The sequence below is a fragment of the Microcebus murinus genome, chromosome 15, assembly GCF_040939455.1.
Source record: "Microcebus murinus isolate Inina chromosome 15, M.murinus_Inina_mat1.0, whole genome shotgun sequence".
Classification (NCBI taxonomy): domain Eukaryota; kingdom Metazoa; phylum Chordata; class Mammalia; order Primates; family Cheirogaleidae; genus Microcebus; species Microcebus murinus.
The window spans coordinates 641,752-663,328 of NC_134118.1; the positions used below are offsets into that span (position 1 = coordinate 641,752).

At 47.4% G+C, this 21,577-nt stretch overlaps 1 protein-coding gene across 1 annotated transcript; it reads left to right on the forward strand.

Moving 5' to 3' along the window:
- The first annotated feature begins 776 nt into the window (after nt 1–776).
- IRF4 (interferon regulatory factor 4) lies at nt 777–15,135 on the forward strand. The gene is made up of 9 exons (XM_012768498.2): nt 777–835; nt 2,285–2,526; nt 3,576–3,762; nt 4,557–4,645; nt 5,298–5,439; nt 6,883–6,990; nt 9,403–9,756; nt 12,576–12,688; nt 14,573–15,135. Exons 2-9 carry the CDS (start codon nt 2,311–2,313, stop codon nt 14,714–14,716), a joined length of 1,353 nt encoding a protein of 450 aa, XP_012623952.2. The 5' UTR covers nt 777–835; nt 2,285–2,310; the 3' UTR covers nt 14,717–15,135.
- The last annotated feature ends 6,442 nt before the right edge of the window (nt 15,136–21,577 follow it).

Below are 21,577 nucleotides of genomic sequence, written 5' to 3' on the forward strand. Positions count from 1 at the left end.
TGAAAGTCCGGAAGCGATTAAGCACTGGGTTGCTTCAGGACCCGACCCTCGCCCCTCGCCCCCGCATTTTGTGTTGCTGTATTTGAAACTTGGGGGCCCGTGCACTGTCTCCGTCGCCTCAATTCACCGGTTTAATAAATACAAAATTATACCGTCAGCATTGCAAGCATGCAGACGCAGTGTGGAACCACAGTGCACAGCTCGCGGCGGACCATCTCCCATTTTTATGAGTGTTATGTTCTTTGAACACCGCGGAGGGGCAGGCTCCTGGCGTCAGTGGCCTTGCCAGGGGTGCTCCCGCGCCGCCCACCTGGGCCGTCCGTGGCTACACGCTCGCGAGCGAAGTCGCCTTCGCACCGGATTCCCGCTACTACACGCCCCACTTCCCGCCCGGGCCACTCCGGGGCCGTTTAGCTGTTATTAGGCATTGACTGGCTCCCGGCACGTCCCGGCGCGGGGGCGAGAACCCCATTTCGTACCTCGCCCTTCGCGGGAAACGGCCCGAGCGACGGTCCCCGAGGCCGCGCGCCGGGCTGGTGCGCTCGCCCCGCGCCGTGCGCGGCGGGCAGGTCGCGGAGCCCAGGGAGCCCCTGCCCCGCTGCGGCCGCGCCGCGCAGCGCTCGCCCGCGTGGGGCTCGCCTCCGGGCCCGGCTCGCAGCCACCTACCCCCAATCTCCGCCACCCGCAGGCGGAGTCGGCCTGGCCCGCCCGCCGCAGGCTCCGCCCCAGCGCGGCTTTTAAGCGCTATAAAGTTCCTCTTTCCCATCTCGCGCTCTTAGTTTCACCACTTGCACTTGGGACAGGCCGCTGCCCTCAGCTTCGAGTCCTGGGTGAGGTAAGGAGGAGGTGTGAGCCTGGCACCGGAGAGGAAAGGGCCCAGAGCGCGGAACAGAGGATCCATCCCATAGCAGTGCTGGGGACGCCGGCTTCGGAGTGGGGAGGGAGCGCGCCCCGCCAGGGACCCCGAGTGCCTCCCGAAGCGCCCGAGCAGCCCGCTGGCTCTTCTCGTTCCCAAACCCCGCGGGTTTGCCCAGCCCGCGCCCGGGACCACCACGCGCTGGACGGGATGGGCTAACGATGGGCTAACGGGTTTGGGGGTAGGTGGCTGCGAGCCGGGGCCCCGGAGGCGAGCCCCACGCCGGCGAGCGCTGGGGCAGCGCAGCCGCAGCGGGCAGGGGCTCCCTCGGGCTCTGCGACCTGCCCGCCGCGCACTGCGCAGGGCGAGCGCACCAGCCCGGCGCGCGGCCTCGGGGACCGTCGCTCGGGGCCGTTTCCTGCGGGGCCCCAGGAGTGGCTGAGGCGGGGCCGTCGAGGGACGTCACACAAGGCCTCGCTCGCTGGGGACAGCCCTTGACCCTGTCGGCTCCATTCCAAGGCTCCTTCCCCCCCTCCTCGTTCTTAAGGGGCCCAAACTCACCGCAGCGGCCTGTGCGAGGCTCCTCGGCTGGTGAAGGCCGAGGAGGAGCTCCGAATTCGGGTCGAGGCTTGCGCGACCCCTCGCCTCTCAGGCCGGGAAGCTGGCGTCGCCCTCCCCAGCACCCTCGACGCCTCCGCTGTCCCCCACGGGCCGCCTGGGCCAGGCTCACGCTCTGCGCGCCTGACTCTCCGGCTGCTCGGCTGCTCCTCGCCTAGCGCTGCGTCTCTGCCGCTTGTTGCTTCGAGGGTCCATTTAACCGTCGCGAGCTGGGGAGGGCTGGGGGTTGTTCTGGGGACAAAGCGCACAAATGCCGGAGGAGAAAGGGCGGCGGCGGGGATCTGGAACACCCAGCCGCAGGCGAGCCCGCGTGCCAGGCCCTCTGCGCGCGGGCACCGAGGGAGCGTGGATTGAGCGGACAAGAGTGGAGACTTAGTGTTGGGACGGATGGGCTGGAAACGGCCCGGGAGTAGGCAAAGGGGAGCGGAAATACAGGAGACCGTGCAGACGGAGTGCCAAGCAGGGTGGCGGCTGGAGTTCGGAGAGTGTGCACAGTGGGAGCTGCGAGTGCGGAGGGAGTCCCGGGGCTGTGGCGCCTTAAAGGAAAGGAGCGTGGCGGCAGGTGGGGTGGCGGATGGACTCTGCGGGAGGCGCGCTCTGGAGGCCGCAACACAGCTCGCCAAGGGGACGCTCCCGGATCCGCCCGAAGGTGCCTTCCTCAGGGGCCTTGGCGACACTGACGCGGCACCCGCGCGCTTCGTGGTCTCAGGGACTCCAGGGCCTCGTGTTCGCTGCCAGCGGGGTTGGGACAGGCAGGCTGCCCCGAGCGCTGTGCCCCGCGGCTGACGGGCGGCTCCGTCCTCCCCGCAGGCGGAGCGAGTGCGGGGCACGCGGGCATGAACCTGGACGGCGGCGGCCGCGGCGGAGAGTTCGGCATGAGCGCGGTGAGCTGCGGCAACGGGAAGCTGCGCCAGTGGCTGATCGACCAGATCGACAGCGGCAAGTACCCGGGGCTGGTGTGGGAGAACGAGGAGAAGAGCATCTTCCGCATCCCCTGGAAGCACGCGGGCAAGCAGGACTACAACCGCGAGGAGGACGCCGCGCTCTTCAAGGTCTGGGGCTCGCGGGCCGAGGGGCGGGTGGCCCCGGGGGGCGGCGGGGAGCGTCAGGTGGGGACGCCGCGAGAGGAGGAGGGGAGCGCTCAACTTCTCTGATCGCTGCGCAAACGGGAAGCCGGGTCCCCATCCTGAGCGCGTGGCTTGGGAGCAGGGAAATCCCTGGAGGGTCGTCCTGGGAGGGCGGTTAAAGGCCTGAGGGTTCCTGGTTGTTTCTCTGTGGGTTTCTCTTTCCGTCTGAGCCTGGACCCCGTCTCTGGATCCCTCTCTTCCCCTTTTGTCGGGATCTCCTGCCTCTTTCTTGGTGCACCCAGATTCCTGCGTTTGAGAAACTCTGTTTCTCTATCGCTCTCACTGTGTCGTCTTTGGTCTGTTTCTCTCTTCTGCTGTTTTTCTCTGAGTCTCTGTCTCTAGATTGTTTTCTTTTGGTTCAGTCTCTCTCCTCTCCTCCTAGCTCTCTTTGGGTATTTCCATGCTTCTGCCTCTGTCTCTCTCTGTCTGACTGTCTTTCCAAGTCCCCCTCTGGATCTTTCTCCCCTTGCCTTGTGTGTGCGCGTGCGTGTGCACAGCCATGTGGGCGCCTCTGCTGTGATTGTCCCCCCAGGGAACTGTGTCTTGCAGCGCAGCCCTCACCTGTGGGCAGAGCAGGGGCAGGGGACTTCCTCAGGGAATTTGCTCTGAATTTGCTCTTAAGCTACTTCAGCTTGGGTGACTGTCCAGATGTCCTCTGTGGGTGGCTGCCCACACCACAGCTCTGCCCTAGTCCTAGTCAAATGCACTGGTGGGGAGGGCCCACTCAGGGACTGCCACATCTCACCCCCCTTTCATAAATACCCAGACAGTGTTCATGTCAAACTCGGCAATGATAGGGTCCAAGGTGAAAAATATTCTGCCGGGGGACTACTAGAGTCTTTCTGTCTTACAGTTTGAGTAAACAGTATATGAAGCACCTAAGTACCATTCTTGCTTTTAAAAATACAATTCCCAGATTCTTTTTAAAAAGATCTGTGTTTTTAGTTTTTGATCTCTTCATCCTTTCCCACCAGGCTTGGGCATTATTTAAAGGAAAGTTTCGAGAAGGCATCGATAAGCCAGACCCCCCTACCTGGAAGACGCGTCTAAGATGTGCTTTGAACAAGAGCAATGACTTTGAGGAATTAGTTGAGAGGAGCCAGCTGGACATCTCGGACCCGTACAAAGTGTACAGAATTGTTCCCGAGGGAGCCAAAAAAGGTGTGGATCCTCCCGCACTGGGGCCACAGAGCAGAGGCAGTGTATACATGCAGTGCCTTAATTCCACTCTGAGGGTGGCCCTCTGCTTTTTCTTTTTGGTTGCCTGATACCTGGGGCCTCGTGCTCAGGCCTACAAGCTTCCTGCCCAGGTTGTTTGGGCCATAAGTTGAAATTCTTGTGGTGTTAGCATAGGGTCATTTCTCACACTCTAAGCCTCAGTATGTGTGTGTTTTCCAGTTAGTCAGTTTTATTAAGGCATGGGACAAATTTCAAAAAAGGAAAAAAACTAAAAAACTCATTAAAGCTTTACTTACCTAATCATCTTTGATGAGGAACCATTTCGTAGAAGGGAAGCATACATCCATATATTGTTACTATCTGTGGTAATAAAAATGTGGATTTTTAGAGTGTCAGTGGTCAGCTGGGGTGCTTATTAAAATTCAGATTCCTGGACTCCTCCTTCCAAGATTCTGGCTGGTGTGTCTGGAGTAGAGCCCAGGAATCTGCATTTTAAACAAATCCTACGGGTGACCTCACTTGGGAAACATCTAAGGCACATTCACACACAGTATTTCCTTTATTTATGTACTTGTCCTACACAAGTCAGACCTTATAGGAAAAGATGGCATGAATAAATAACTGCCCAAGCGAGTTGCTGAAAAATGCCTTATTTGTCCACACTGTGTTATGCATTCTAAGAATTAAACCCTCAGGTATTTTTCCAAGATTTGACATTTAGTTAAGTCAGTTCCTTTTTTCTCTCTGTGCCATTTCCCTTTTCCCCAATCACACAGGAGCAAAGCAGCTCACCCTGGAGGACCCACAGATGACCATGAATCACCCCTACCCCATGGCGGCTCCTTACCCCCCACTCCCGGCCCAGGTACAGTGGATGGTGGCCCTGGGCGAGGCGAGGCTGGGTCTGTGTGAGGCCGTGTGAAGCGCTGCCTGGCACAGGGGAAACACACCATTAACAGCAGAACTTGGTCTTTGCTATGACTGGTCCAACTGCGTGAATGTCCCACTTTCCACGTGGTGTTGCTGCCGGTGTTGGTTTTAAGTAGAGGAGGGTTGGGTGTGTCCTCCTGTGGGAATATGCCTTTCCTGATTCTCAAATCTTCTGGGAAACAGACCTTTTGTGAAAGTAGAAGATTTGGAAGTAATGCTATATCATGTGAGACCACAGGGCAGCTGATCGCTGTAGTCTTTCCTGATGTGAATGACAGCTCTGTTTTATCCACTTTGGTGGGTAAAAGAAGGCAAATTTCCCTGCAGAAGTTTTGGTGCCAGATGTAGCCATATGATGAAGCTTTACATATTATAAAACATTACAACAGTGTCTCCATTGTGCTTTTTGATAGTATGTGGCCACAGACTTTGTGCTTTTTGATAGCTTCCACTTAGGGTGAAATGATTGGCATGATTTGGCCACTAGCCTAACAAGGGATTCCCTGAAGAGTTTGGGAGGATATAAGAGCACGCCCTTTCCCGGTGCCAGTGCTTTTTATCTCAGCTTCCCCATGTTTTTTTAGCAGGTTCATAACTACGTGATGCCACCCCTCGACCGAAGCTGGAGGGATTACGTCCCTGATCAACCACACCCTGAAATCCCATACCAATGTCCCATGACGTTTGGACACCGTGGCCACCACTGGCAAGGCCCAGCTTGTGAAAATGGTAAGGAAGGCACTGGAGCATGGGACAGAAGACCTAATTTGGCCGTGGGCTGTGGTGAACCTTCGTCTGTTCTTCTGGGTGGCACTGCAGCTCTTTGTCCTTCTCAGGGGCTGCTAGATAGATTTCACGTACAGTACAGGGGCGAGGAGGATTTTCTCTGTCCTGCAGGATGGTGAGGTCCCAGAACAAGTTTAGTCTCAGGATCCATGCTAGGCATTGCCGTACATGGAGTCTTATTTAAGCATCACAGAGATCATTCCAGGTAGCTAAAAACACCCTCCACCCTTTTTTTAATAGAGGAGATCTTGGAAGCTCACAGAACACCATGAAAAACACATAAAATGTTCCTGCAGGTGCCTAGCTACTGAGTCCCAGACAAACCTGCTCATTCAGGATTTTATGTGGTCCCATGCCCATAGGAGTTCCCATGACATCGGAATGAGCTCACTCAGCAGAAGCACTGCTAGGTGCAGGGGAAATTTCACAAGGTGTGCTGAATGCAGCAAAACTCAAGCTTTCAAGACTTTGGGGTTAGTTATTTAAATAGAAGTCTTGAAAAAGGTCAACACACTGATCCTTTTGGATATTCTAGGATTATTTGCTCCTTCACAATTTGGCCGATTTGCTTTTTTTTCCCAGTCATGTTCAAGTCATCTTGGGCTTCTGGTAGTGAAGAGGTGCACCATTATTTAATGTTGGTATTTTGTGGCATGTTTACAAAAAAAGCTCAGAATTTGGTTGTATTGGTTTTTCAAGAGTGATTTGCAGCCAAGGTTGTTTCCCACATCATAGTGGAGGAATCAGTTAACATTAAACTAGCTTCTGAAATTCAGACCTGTGTCCAGTGTATCAGCTCTCTTGAACTAATAACCATAGTAAAGAGGCAGTGTTTAGAATTGTGCAAAAAGATGGAATAGACAGACATTTTGAAGCATAGGTAAATGAAGTGCCAGCAAAAGAAGGTGTTCTGTTACATGTTCTTTCTCTATCCATGCATGGTTGAGTTTTGTCCTGCACCCAGAAGTAGCAAGCAACATAAACATGGACTAAATCATTTGTTAGTTTTTAAACGGGCTCTTCGGTGTTAGAACTCACATGGACCTGAGCTCTCAGCTCTGCTGTGAACTTGCTGTGTGAACAGGGGCAAATAACTTAATCTCTCTGAGTCTCGGTTTCCCTGTTTATCAATTGTGGAGAGAGAGTTTCCTTCTAAAGCTGTGCAACAGCTCTTTTCTCCTTCAACTCTGGTTTTTCCAGTGGAACCTGGGCTTGTCCTTGCCTCACAAGAGCGTGCCCTGCCAGTTGCTCATGCCAGGTGTGGGTTAGAAGGTGAGTGTAAGGCTCTTGCCCTTTTCTTCCCAGGCTTAGTGCACACCTCAGGCAGCCTCCCAGTGCATCGGACTCTCTATTTAGACATCATCTGATTTTTATTTGCAAATGCAGGTTGCCAGGTGACAGGAACCTTTTATGCTTGTGCCCCACCTGAGTCCCAGGCTCCCGGAATCCCCACAGAGCCAAGCATAAGGTCTGCTGAAGCCTTGGCGCTCTCAGGTGAGTGCAGCGTTTGGTTCTGGAGGCACCTGCAGGAGGCCAGCCTCTGCTGCTGGCTCCTCGTCATCTTCGGGTAGATTTGATGGACATTTATACACTCGCTTTCCTCCCTTTGGGGTCCGAAGTAGGTGTAGACCGGTCCTGCACTCAGGCTGGGCACCACAGTAAATAATGAGCACTAGCAGAAAACTTGGCAGTGAGAAGCCAGCTTGTGACTGTGATGACAGGTCCCCCAGCTAGTTTGAATGGAATCCTTTTAACTTCTCCATTGGCACCTCTCAGAATCTCCAAGAATGTGCAAATACTCCAATTCCCTTTACTGAGGGCCCCCTTCAGCCAGTGCTCTCACAATGTAGAATAATTTGTTAGGAAAGTGCAAAGGCTTCTCATTTTGAGAAGCTGACCATCCTTCCAGGTTTAGACACAAACATCCTCCTCACCTGCTCCCCAGGGACATTAGTGCTGGTCCCTCGTCTCCGTAATGTTAGTGTGCCTAAAAGTAATGCACATTTTGGTCTTCTTCTGAACTTTAATATAGCTTACAAATAAATATGATTTTTAAAGTTCCGTTTCTAAAAAATGTAAAATTCTCCAAGATCTTACCTGTTTTAAGAAAGGCACCTCAAGGCTTACTAGCATGTGTGGTACATGTATATTTATTTTATAGATAATATTTTGGGTTGCTTTTAAGTGGGATTTGTATTTATATTAAAAACAAATAGCTTAAAGTTTAGAATTCTCACCTTGCCCCCTGACTTCTTTAAAAATATGCAACAGAAAACAAACTAAATTCTGAAGGTTACAGAGAGATGAGAGTTGGCACTTTTCTTGCTTACAGGGGACGTGGAGTTTTACCTTCCAGCTCCTTCCAGCTCTGAAGTCCCCAGTGAGACAAGTGCTTTCCTTCTGAGATGCTCATGAATAACTAAGGGTACCTTCTCAGAGGAGGGGCTTCCAAGCAGGAAGGCTTGTGTTTGTTTTTAGAAACTTTCAAACCCTTTTCTTGAGTACCTAAGACTTGTGTGGGTGCCTAAAGAGTAGAAATAAACAGCTATTTATATCTCTGTGACCTCGTGATTTCTGACAACATTAAATGAAATGAAACCTGCCCCACGAGTCACCTCAAATGGCCACCACCCACTCTCCTTGGGGCGTGCCGTCTGACTTGCTCTCAGCTGGTGTATCAAAGCAGAGGATTGAAACAGTGATGTGGGCTAAGTCTCAAAGCCTGCCACTGAAGAATAAGAGGGTTTGTGGGTTTCTCATCCGGGTGTGCATAATACAGATTGACTGCCAGCCTTGGGCATGTTGATGGGAGAGCCGTGATTCCCGTTCACTGCTAAGTCCCAGGCAAGCACCGGTGGGCGTCTGCCTCCTGTCCTAGTTGCCCTCTTGCAATTCGGTTTAGGAGGCTTTGCAAACCCTGATTGGTTCTTTCAGTCTGCAGGTGATATTTTAAAGATATTTCTGAAATCAGCAAAATTATTATAAATGGCTTCATCTTGTTTTAAGTTTTAGTACAGTTTTAGAGTTCTTCTCAAACTTGAACACAAAGCGTAGTGGGAATTTCAGCAGATTAACTCCTAGAGCATTTGTCTCATTAATTGTTTTCACAAGAATTACTTTTATGGTAAAACCAGCATATATCCAGTGTGGAAAATCAATTTTAAAACCAGAAAAACAAAAATAGAAAATAAAAACATCACATTCCACTACCCTTTCAGGTTCTAAAAAGGTGAATATACATTTATACACACACATACATATATAAAAATATATACACACACATAAACATATATAACCTAAATGATGTCATATTGATACTGATATTTAGGAAAGTTTCAGGTATGTGGACATACTTTCTTCTCTCTGAAACATCATTATAGTTTTTTGCTAATAGAAATTAAACTTTCAGAATCAAAATTGATTTGCTTAAAGATGAATTCTCATTTGGTGACACATAGTATTTTAGACATAAATGTTGTTACCACTGTCAGCATCATCATCCAAAAAAAGTGACTTATTAAATTCTTAACAGTGGTGTTCTCTATTATGAGGTAAACATATTCTGCAAAAACTTAATGAAAGATATGGCCCCTCAAAAAAAAAGCATCTGTGGCCACATAAATTTGGAAAATGCTAGTTTGGACAAATTAAGTAGGTTTCTCTCCACAGGACTCTAAAGTGCTGGACGTGCTCGTACTGTCTGTGGCTCCCGGCGGGGAGACACGGGTGCAGCAATTCCCAGACTCACTTGAGGCCTGGAACATTTCACTCGTGTACAGAGCATCTTGGGACTCTGGTTTCACCAGACACGCTTTGCTCTGGGCAAGTCTGCTCTGGGCCGTTCGTTGGCGTCATGGCAGGTGACGTCGGCCCGCTAGCACTGACTCTGAGGCTCTGTGTTTGCAGACTGCCGGCTGCACATCTGCCTGTACTACCGGGAAATCCTGGTGAAGGAGCTGACCACGTCCAGCCCGGAGGGCTGCCGGATCTCCCACGGACACACTTACGATGCCAGCAACCTGGACCAGGTGCTGTTCCCCTACCCTGAGGACAATGGCCAGAGGAAAAACATCGAGAAACTGCTGAGCCACCTGGAGAGGGGTGTGGTCCTGTGGATGGCCCCCGACGGGCTTTATGCCAAAAGACTGTGCCAGAGCAGGATCTACTGGGATGGGCCCCTGGCCCTGTGCAGCGACCGGCCCAACAAACTGGAGAGAGACCAGACCTGCAAGCTCTTTGACACCCAGCAGTTTTTGTCAGGTAACATATCTGCCTGCCCCAGAGGCGGGGCTCAGAAATGACAGGATCCCTTCTACCTCTGGCTGAAGTCTTCCTCCTCTTAACCAGGGGAGCCCAGCAGGCTTGATCCCAGACTAGGTCTAGGTCTCCTGTCTGACTTGAGTCTGACCTGTGGGATGGAGGGGTGAGAAGAGGGTCCGGATGAAGGATGAGATGGCCCAGGTGGACAGTGACTGAGGCTGACTTCTTGCAATTCTAGTTTTCAGCGAAGAGTCACCTCTTAACAAGGTTACATTTTATTGCAGTATGATCTCAGCAAGCATGTCTGCTGATGTGGCAGCTCTTTTCAGGTTCCTAGAAAAATTATAAAGGTTAGAAGTATATTGTTAACATTCTTGGTTATGAGATGTGTCACCCTTATGCAGATGCTGCCCTGCAGGTGGGACCAAGGATTGAGTATGCTAAACTGATTTTGCAAAGAGGAAATTATGAGAGTGCTTTGAGTTATCTCTGTGATATGAATGTTTCTAATCCTATTTTTAAGAATCAGTAAGTTTTGTTTTCCTAGTTTTGATTTCAAGATGATTAAATTAGCCCTGGGTTGCCTTTTGTGAAACCACTGGCCATGTCTCTGCTGGAGCTTCATCTGGCTGTCCAGATGCAAGATGCCATGGTTGGGGTAGAGAGCTGCTCTGCCTGCCAGCTAACTGCCAGTTCTTCCTCTGCTCTTTCCTAAACCTATTCTTTCATGAGGTCCCCTTCAGAACTACCCTGTGGTCTTTGGTTTTTCACATGCCTTCCCTTTTCCTGAATATGCTTCTTCATTCAATTCATTTAACATAAAAATGTGAGGCACCTGGGTGCTCTGGCACTGCAGACATTTGCTGACCCTTTAGGGTGTAAGTGGCCCAAATTTGCATAAGCTCATCTAAACTGTCTTTCGGTGCCCAAAACAAATAGTGTCTGTAGATAACTGACCTTCACACAGAGGCTGACAAAAGGATAAGGGAGAACTGTGTCCCTTCTGAGGCAGTGGCAGGTGAGGAAGGCACCCGCCCAGACAGCTCTCCCTCTAGTGGCAGAACTGTTTGCAAGCCCCTGCTGGGACCACCTGTGTTGAGGTCAGTGTGATGCTAATGCAGGGAACTGAGAAAGCCACTAAGGGGCACCCCATTGGCATCTCCTGTGTCTGCCTTGGGGTCTGAAAGAGCCCACATGTCCCAGGAAGGCTGAGGCCTGCTGAGTCTGGATTTCTTCAGAGACTGTGGATCTCAGTGTCTTTGGGTTCATAAGATACCACAAGGTGAGGGCTTTCTAATTAAGGCATCCCAGGAAACTGGCACTTGCTTCTCTGAGTTTCTCTTGCCATGCATGTTTTAGGAGATAGAACCCCCATTGTGACCAGGCTACTGTAAAGCACGCTTTGAGTCACAGGTGCGCTGCGAGAAGGCGGGGCACCAGTGAGTATCCGCAAGCTGCGAACTCCCTTGCTCAGAATTTAATATTTATCTGTGAGCAAGAGCTGCTCTGGTTTTTACCCCTTCATCTGTAATCCGGGGCTGTGTTTTTTGCCCATTATAACTTCTTACCTCAAAGTGTTCACTGAGGTTCTAGGAGGGTGCTGTGAACTTAAAAACTGCAGCTGTGTAGACCAGCTTCTGCATGATTAAGGATTCCCACTGAATGTTCTCATGTTATCAAGTGTTTGAGGCATGACTTTTTCAGAGAATTGTGCCAGCTTGCCACTCTGATCGGCTTGTGTAGGTGTAGTCTCAAACCACGGCAGTGTGCATGTATTTTACACATTCTGACTAAGTCGTTTGGGTTTGATTTGAATTCTGGAAAAAAAAAAAAGGCAGGAAGTCAAATAGTCCTGTGAGTTAGCTAGAAACGTTTCTTCAGTTGAAGAGAACAGTGGAAATCTTTGATATCTACCCCTTCAGGATTTGCACACCACCAGGGACAGCCCCAGAGGCCCGGCCCGAGGGTGTGTATCTGATAAGGACACATCCGAGGAGCTGTTGTGCGGAAGCTTTAGTGGCTCCTGGGTAAACTCCGCTGTTCTGCAGACATAACATTTTACTGTCGCTCTAGGCAGGAGAGCCATCTTGCACATGGGCGGAGAGCATGGGTCAGCCAGAGCCGGGGCGCACATCTGCCCAAGGCACTCCCGTCTGTTTGTCACCCTTCGGATGGGAGTGGTGGCTCCGGCCTATGCGTATCTGTGAGCATGGGGCCAGTGTGCTTCATCACCGCCTCTCTCATATCAGGTTATCGTCTGTCCCACAACGTGTAGGCCTCACAGATGCCCAAGCAGTGCTCAGTCCCCGGGCTGGCCTTGCATGCTTGCTGTGGTGCCGAGTCCCGTAGCTGTCCTCAGTAGCACAGACACTTGATTATGTGGCTCTGTAGTTGGGGAGGAAGTTTTAAAATAATCCTGGAATATCAGAACATAATGATTTTTTAAAAGGAAATTTTCTCCTTTGCATAAGTTGGTCTTTTGCCTTAATAGGACTACATTTCTTCTTTTTCTCCCAACTTCACTCCTGTCTGCTACCTTCTGCCCCTCATGGGTCTGGCACTGCAGATCAGTGTTTGTAAGCCTGGGACCACATGTCCCGTGAAGAATCCAGGGGAGCCGCACACACTGTCATGAAGCCCATGGGATTTTGTGTCTAGGGTGGCAGGTTAAGAGCCTTGCTGAGGGAGACAAAGCATGCCCCTTCCTCCTGGCATCTTCAGAGTCACAGAATGCTCTTGTTTCCTGTTTAACCTGGCATTGTTCAGTGATGAGGGTTTCTGAGCATCATTTGTTTTTTTTTTCTTGTGGGCCTCTCCAGAGCTGCAAGCATTTGCCCACCACAGCCGCCCCCTGCCAAGATTCCAGGTGACGCTGTGCTTCGGGGAGGAGTTTCCAGACCCCCAGAGGCAACGGAAGCTCATCACGGCTCATGTGAGTACTCAGTCAGTTACATTCACGTAATTGAGTGTCCCCGTTCTGTACCAAGGTCAGGGACTCGTTTAGAGAAGTCCTAAACGTGAAGTGAATAGTGCCAGAGGAAGCGCAGCCCAGAGGGCGCACGGCCCGGGCCCCACACGTGCTCACAGACACGAGATCCGCTCACCACAGACCTGGGGAGGAGGCCTCAAACCGAGGGCACCACCTGTTCCATCCTTCTTATTTTTCAGGAAAATTGTCATATTCCCATTTGATAGGGATTTAAAGGGATTGGTGCTAAAAGTTGCCAGGGAGATCCTCCGTGTCTGAGACTGCTTTGGGAACGCTGTCTAGCGCGCGGCTCTTCCCTTGGGGGAGAAGCTCTTCCCAAGCAGAAGCTGTCCACGCAGGGGTGCACTTATTTTGTGGGTCCCTCCAAATATTTCACAGCCTCTCTTTCTTTCTGGAATCTTAGAAATTGTTTAATTATTGGACATATGTTATTTGAAAGAAGCTAAGTCTGTCAAGGAGTTCAAGCAGGCGAGAACCATCATGTTCTCTGACATAGTTCAAGATGGGTTCAACTGTGGCAAGTAAATGTCTTTTTCATAAAAAAGAAAAAGGTTTCTACAGATAATATTTAGCATTAATCACGAATACCTAAGATTTTTTAATTTGAAAACTTCACATTGCTACATACCTTCAAGAGCTATTAATGGGCCCAGATAGCGAGCGATCAATACCAGCTAAAAAATTATACCCGTAATATCAAAATGTAGATCTTATTTTAGCTCTGATGATATTTCCTGTTGAAAACTGAAATAAAACACTACTTTATCTTGAACACAGAAGCCCTCCTTCTTCATTGTAAGATTGTAAAAACAAAAAACAGCCAACACACTAACCAAAATATAATCCCATAGACTTTTCTCATGAATTCTCTCTAGTGATTGACATAATAATTGATATGATTATTGATATAATAATTGATACTTTGTTAACAGGGGTTGCTAAATCGCTAAATAAACTTGTCATTGCTAAACAACATTTAAGAAGTTGATGATCCACTCTGGCATCAACCTGATTTTAAGGGTTATTTGGATGCAAGGCTCTCCTGAAAATGGCGCTGTATGGTCCATAAAAGGAAAACATACTCATGTACATCCATGAGTTCTACTTTTTTTTATTATAGATTCAATTCATTTCAGGTTCTTACATAGGAGTTACGCTTAAGTCATTATATATTGAATAACATAAAGACTCAATTTAACAGCATAATTTATTGAGAGCTTTCAGCTTGTCTTAGATGTTATAAGATCAGGAAAAGCTGGAAGTTGAGGGTTTTTTCTTGTGAATGTGATCCATACTAATAACCAAACTAGATAAATGTGAGGTCAATTAACTTCTCTTTTCCCATGATAGCAGTTTTGTTGTTTAATTTTACTTTCTTTTTCTTTTACCTTTGGTTTAAAATTATCTAGATTGTCTAGAAATGAAGTCATTCCGGATGAGTTCTGAATGTCAAACTCTGCAAACTGCAATTGTGGAAAAACAAAATCATTGGCTTAAATTACTCTGAATATTACCTAAGACTTCCTTTTAATTTGATTATTTTATCTGATCTGCTTTGGTCTTAGTTAAATGTAAATATTAAGTGGCAGTTGATTGAAAAGCAGCACCATTAACCCAGAATTCAGTACATTTTGGTTACTTGTTTACAGATGGCTTTACATAAGGACTAACTAAAAATTGGTTCTTCAATGGCCCTAGATATGAAATGTTTTGATGTGTTATAGCATAAAACCTTGGACTTTACTGTTCCTTAGAATTTGAGAGGTATTTAATGATGGGCTGATTACAGGACATCTCAATAACATCTTTTAAAATCTCTTATTAAAGGTGGAGCCTCTGCTCGCCAGACAACTGTATTATTTTGCTCAACAAAACAGTGGACATTTCCTGAGGGGCTATGACATGCCCGAACACATTAGCAGTCCGGAGGATTACCACAGATCTATCCGTCACTCCTCCATTCAAGAATGAAAAATGGAAAGACAAGTGATTTTGTTTCATTGTAAATATTTGACTTTAATGAGGATAGACCCAGTCTTGCCCACATCTTGCCCACATCTTTTTCTCTTGAGGAAATCAGAAATGGGGCTTCGGTTCAGCAGTTGAGCATCACAGCAAGAGTGTGTGTAGGAAATTGGCTGATTAAAGGACGAGCACATTCCCAAAAGGAGGATGGTCTTCCCGGTCTTCCCAAGACAATGATTTCAGTGTTCTGTAGACTGCTGTCATCCACGATAACTGTGAAAATTGACCAAGTGGTGTGTTTACATTTACTTAAACTGCCCTTTTTAATTTGGTGTAGATCAGTTCTTGCTTGGAGTAAGAAAACTTGTGTTTCAGGATTGGCCACTGACTAGAGTGATAAAAGCACTCAGATGGTGTTGTACCATTTCTCAGGGAAGTAAAGTCTAAATTGGAGACAACTCTGCCCACAAAGAAATGTATTAATGTATGTAGGAGCTGTAGTTTTTGTGGAAAATGCTTGCTGAGTGAAGGAAACTGAATCTTTGACTGAGGTCCAGCCATAATGCCTGTGCACCTGCCGGGGTCTCCTGCTCGTCCACCTGGCCTTCCATGTGCACCTCTCCTTGGTCTCTCCCAGAAGCCAGTTGGGTAGACTCTTACTATTTTCTTGAGGCAAAAAGTATTATGGCCACTCTTGGATGGGACATTTTTGTCTGTCCTACAATCCAGTGATGTTTGAGAAATGGTTAAGATTTTTTTATGTCACAGTATTATGGGCTACAAAAGTTTCAGTTACATATATTGCTTTTGCACCACCTGACAAGCATGCCCATCTCCCAAAGAGCACACAGTGGGTCCGTTAGGTGTGGATTTCCCAGCCTCTCCCTGCTCCCACCTGCCTGACACTCTATCATATGTGCACATAAGTGTTGAACAATTAGTACCAATTTGCTAGTGAGTACATGTGGTGCTTGTTCTTCCATTCTTGGGGTACTGCACTTAAAAGAATGTGCTCCAGCTCCATCCAGGAAAATGCAAGAGGTGGTTCACCATTGTTTTAATGGCTGAGGTTAAGATTTTTTTTTATTCTTTGTCTTTTTGTCTCTCATTCTTTGGAAATGATTGCCAAAGCTTTTTTCTTAAAGATTTTTTTTTTAAAAAAAGATAGAAGAGCAACCGTCCGAGTACTGAAGATGTATTTTTGAAATGTTGTGCCATTTCCCCTCTTCTGTTTGTTTGCTGGGCTCCGGCCATTACCCGCGGTAACACTGCAGAGGAGGGCCATGATCTCAGGCTGGTGAGCTCTGTCAGGGCGCAGGAGGGCAGGATTAACTGACTGTGCAACTGCAGACTCAGGCTTTTTCTGCCTATTTAATATAGTATATGCTTCCTCATGCCAATTATAGTTTGACAAGGCTTTAAAATTACTGAGCTTTTTCCAAATACATCTTTTTATAGAATCCCAAACATTTCTACTTGCTTAAGTAAATCTGATCACTTACATTTTTGTTGTTTATTTTGGAAAAGTGCAGCTGTTTAGATGGGGTGTAGCACTCCAATACTAAATAATACTCATACTAAAAAATAATTGCCATTAATTCCAGGCTCAGCAAAAGATTTGATAGTTCTCAAATATATGCTACTCCTATTCTTATCTGTATTTTTAAATTTATTCAACAAGCACACATTAAATGCTCGCTGTATCCCTTGTGTTACACAGGTTTTAGCCTTTATCGAGTTTTGCAACCAATGAAGCATTGGAATGTCTTTTTTGGTGATTTTTAAAAGGGGTTTTCAATACAAAGATAATACATATTAACTACAGAAAATGTTAACAGTATAGAAGCGCAAAAAATATAAAGCATCTCCTTTTTCCCAGCCCAAATTCTTCTCCCTAGAAGTGTCCACAAGAAGAGTTCAATTTGTTTTTCCAACACATTTCACTTTTCTGTAAATATACATGAACTTGGCCAGGCACGGTGGCTTATACCTGTAATCCCAACACTTTGGAAGGCCAAGTCAGGGGGGATCTGAGGTCAGGAGTTTGAGACCAGTGTGAGCAACACAGAGAGACCCTGTCTCTGCAAAAAACACAGTCACAAAAATTAGCTGGGCGTGGTGGTGCATGCCTGCAGTCCTAGCTACTCTGAAGGCTGAGGCAGGAGAATCACTTGAGCCCAGGAGTTTAAGGCTGCAGTGAGGTATGATCAGGCCACTGCATTCCAGCCAGGGTGACAGAGCAAGGCCACGTCTATCTGTCTGGTTTTTTATCTATCTATCTATATATATACGCATACACAGCCATACATATGGTTAAAAAAAAACCATGGAGCCCATTTGTACACACTTTCATACAGTGTTATTTGTATCTGGACAGCAAAGACTTACCTCATTCTTTTCAGAGGCAATATTGCAGAATTCCACTGCAATGTGCCAGGAGGGTTTAGGTTTAAGATATTTCAGTAGCCACTCAGCATGGATATGTTTTGGGGAGCAGATAGTGTCTTGTGAACTGTAGTAATTTATACATCTTATAGATGCAAAGAATTTTAGGATATATTATCCTAGGAGAAGAAACCGACAAAATGAGAAACTTCTGTTTCACGAGGCCCCTACGTGTGGCTTTCTTCACTGGAGAATATTTAACACCGCCAGCACTGCAGAGAAACTCTCTTGGAAGTCTGTTCCAGGGGCATTGTGTCCTCTTCATTCTCCACACAGACATTTGATCTTAATTGTTATGGGAATTCTTTTGTTGTTGTTGTTTAATATTAACAGCAGAGCTGCATTTCCTGGGACATGCTTGCTGACTTTGGCCACTACCTCTTTTCTTACCTTTATACCTCTGGACCTTGAGCTTTTTAATTTTGAGGGATCCACAGTTTGACTAGAGAGCGGCGTGATGGTATAGGTGGGCACAGCTGCATTCCAGAGGGTGCCCCAGGGAATGAACCAACCATGCAATCATGGGGGTTAAGAATCCTGACAGCTGTCTCAGGACTTTGAAAAGAATGGCTTCCTTGTTCCTTGTCTTGATAGGCAAAGGAATCGGCAAACTAGGATTTAGTGTATGCTCAATGAAAGATGTAGTTGAAGAGTTAGAGTACTTGTTATGCTTAAGAGCTCTGGGTCACAGGGAAGAAAATGTTCATGTCTCACAGGGGTGTGTTCTTGGCTTTTTCTTGTTCTTGGGATTTCATATAAGTAAAAACTCAGGCAGTAGTTAATATCTTCTGGAACACTATAGAGAACCAAGCGACCAACTGCATGCAACTGAAATTTTGGAACCCCCTCCATCCCTGGCAAAATGGGATTGTTAGTCACGCTACAGAGGACCCAGCTAGACTGTCAATTGGGTTTGAGTTAGAAAGGCACCTGCCTGGAGTTTGTGTTTAGAGAAAGGGGGGCCTTAGGCTAAGGCATAAATGAGACTAAATCCCAGGGCTGGGACAGCTCTGGGAGTCTTGGGTACTCATACTGCCTTGGTTGATGTGCTGCACCTCCAGACAGTTCAAACCGCTTTTCATTGCTTTCAGATCACATGCTTCCCCTCCATGACAGGCGAACATTCTGAAAGTGGAGAGATTCCAGAGGTCTATGCTTTAATTCCATAGGTCCCAGATCGTTTGTCGCTGATTGTACCCATCTCAATGTTGCATTGAGGCTGTCCCACCATATGTATCATTTTGCATGTTGCTTTTTTCACAACCCTGTCTTTGGGACTGAGCCCGGGTCAAGGCAGGTGGATCTCCTCCTTCCCTTGGTAACTGTTGCTGGATAGCCTGCCACATGAAGGCAGCGATGGCCTATTTTCCTGCTATTTATTTTCACTGCTTTTAGGAACATGCTCATGAAGAATAGCTGGAGTGGAGGAGAAGAGACAGGCCAGCGGTAGACCCTCTTCCAGTAGAGACGCTTGCTATTTTGCTCCAGGCTCTCTGAGACAGGACCTTACAGGCAATGGAGGTCCACTCTCCCCAAGCCGACCCTGCAGCCCCACTTGATGGCCAGTGGCCTGCCGGTGGGTAGGACCTGTCAGATCCCCTGCCTGAACCCAGTGCCCTGCTGGCTCTGCTGTTGTGGATGCCCACAGGCAAGGATGCCTCAAGAACTGGAATGTTCTGAGGACACAGTTTGCATATGTCACAAATTTTGATGTAAATTGCCCTTCAGAACAGAAAAATATGTGCAGTAAACTCATGGTTTGGGGTAGTTGACAAATAAAGACTAAAATTTTGTTATGGAGTTTGTGTGTGTTATTAAACATTCATCTGGGTAACTTTTAAAATACTTCCTCTTGCTGTTATGTCCTTTCAGTGAGGCTGTTCTGGCAGCCTACTTCCTTCCTGGTTGTCATATGTGTCCCTGAAATCAGATCTCAGAGTGTTCAGTTTGTTTTTTTTTTTTTTTTAAAAAAAAAAAAGGCAAATGCTGTTCCCACATTGGGCAGTTCCACCAGGCCAGCTCATGTAAATATGCCTCAGGACAGCGTCTGGTCATCCTTTGCCCCATGGCACCTGCCTCCTCTCCCTTCTCCTGTATTTCAAAAGGTCTAATACTCCTGAGTTGCCAGCATTCTGGATGTGAAAACTAGATGGGAAACTGCTCGTGGATAAGGAGCACAGGGTTTAGGTAGAGTCCCTGGAGGTCCTGACTTCTGCTGTGAACATCACCCCAGGCTTGTTCTGTCCCCAGCGCAGGGGAGAGGGTCTCCCTCCTCAGTTCCAGTCCCACAGGAACACTGTCAAAGAACACGGCTTCAGCTGGTGGTGCTAAAATCCTTGCAACCAAAGGTTATGTGGAGCCATCAGAAAAGTTTGTAGCTTGGATGTAACACCCCCAGAATATTAGATTAGAATAATTTGGAGTTTGCTAAATAGTAACTGAAGGGGCCGGGCGCGGTGGCTCACGCCTGTAATCCTAGCACTCTGGGAGGCCGAGGCGGGCGGATTGCTCAAGGTCAGGAGTTCAAAACCAGCCTGAGCGAGACCCCGTCTCTACCATAAAAATAGAAAGAAATTAATTGGCCAACTAATATATATAATATAAAAAAAAAATCAGCCAGGCATGGTGGCTTGTGCCTGTAGTCCCAGCTACTCGGGAGGCTGAGGCAGGAGGATCACTCGAGCCCAGGAGTTTGAGGTTGCTGTGAGCTAGGCTGATGCCACGGCACTCACTCTAGCCTAGGCAAGAAAGCGAGACTCTGTCTCAAAAAAAAAAAAAAATAGTAACTGAAGGGGAGAAAATGTACTTTCTATTCTCAACCCTCAGAAGTTCTTAGTTGAGACACTCTCCTGAGAACAAAAGTCAGATTAACAAGAGAAAACCCAGCAGATGACAGGTGCTGGGAGGGGCCTTGGTTCAGAAGCCTCTCTTTCAAGGCAGTGGCTTGGGGGCCGGTGCCTAAATGAAATAGTAACTCAGCAAAGAGCCATATATTTTAGCAGAGTGATAAGACAAAGGAGTTCCTGTCTTTTAAAAGGGGAGGAAGTGTGGGAAGGTGGTAAAACCTATTTCCAGATTGCCCTGGTGCCTGCTGGTGCCTTCTCTGGGCCAGCAAGCAAGTTGTCTCCAGTGAGGAAGGGTCCCTGTCCTACCTCAAGCAGGTGGAGGCTGAGGAAGACTGTTCCCTGCATGCTCTGTGTCTTTAATTTATAGTAATCCTCAATATTTGGGGGAGAAATATTTTGTTTTCCTTCAGTTCCCCCTTGAAACTTTCAGAAAGTTTAACATATTAAAAGCCAAGTTGGTAGATTAGGTTAGAGATTTTCAGATAAGAGATTTGGAGAAGGGAGCGGAAAACACAGACTGGAACAAGCAGAAAGGAAAAAAATCTGAATACATTGTCCCGTATTTTATTGTATCAGTCTCTTAGTCCTGAACCAGGTCAGTTGGGTCAAATAGCTGCGCCCTATCTCAGAGGTTATGTTGTGAGTGGGTTTCTGTGGAAGCCAGATCCCTACAGAGTGTAGGCACACAGGTATTCAATAAGACATTTCTGTGGAAACAAAAGGAACACAAAGGTTATGTTTGGAGCAGTCTGAAGCTCTCTGAGTCTGAGGGCAGCCAGCTGAGAAGATTTCTAGTTTTGGGCTCAAAGAATCTTCAGCTGGAGTGGGCAGGCAGTGGCCATCTGACAGATTCTTCTGGACTGTAGTTTGGATCAGATGTTCCAGTGTACTTTTTGTCCATAAATAAGTTGTGATGATGTCACCAAAGTTTATTTCAGGTTGTCTAGCTTTAGCTGTCAGGGCTTCAAGAAAGGTACAGTTTTAACTTCTAGTGATTTCAAGTCAGAAAGTTGGGAGAAAATTAGAAAAGCTAGTCTGGAGAATCATAACCAGATACTGAAAGAAACTAAAAACTTAGGATTCAGTCCAGATAATAAAACTCAAAAATAATGGACAGGGCTAGAATCTAATAATAGTTGTGCTATAGTTTTCTTCTGAAGCATAGCTTTTCTCTTTACAATCACCCACAGTTCACCAAAGATAATCACAGTAAGTCCAATTTAATTAAAAAATAAGTTTGGTTTCATTATATGTGGCCTGATCATTTACATAAGTACAGCGAGAATAGTGATTTATCATATAGGCACTTTTAAGTTGGCTTTGCTGGAACTTTTCACACAGAGTTTCAGATTAGACCATTGAAAGCCTTTCCAGGTGAGGAAACCAAGCCTCAGACTCGCCATCAGATTTTACCTGAAGTACCTGGCCAAATTTTTTCTTGAGTTCTCTCAAATATTTTGAGGCTCCTAGGCCTGTCAGAAAGTGATGTTCTTTACTTACAGTAGGGCTGGGAACTCTGGAAGGGAGCCATGTAGACAAGGTACCAGGCCAAGGGCTTAAACGGTTCCCTAAAGTC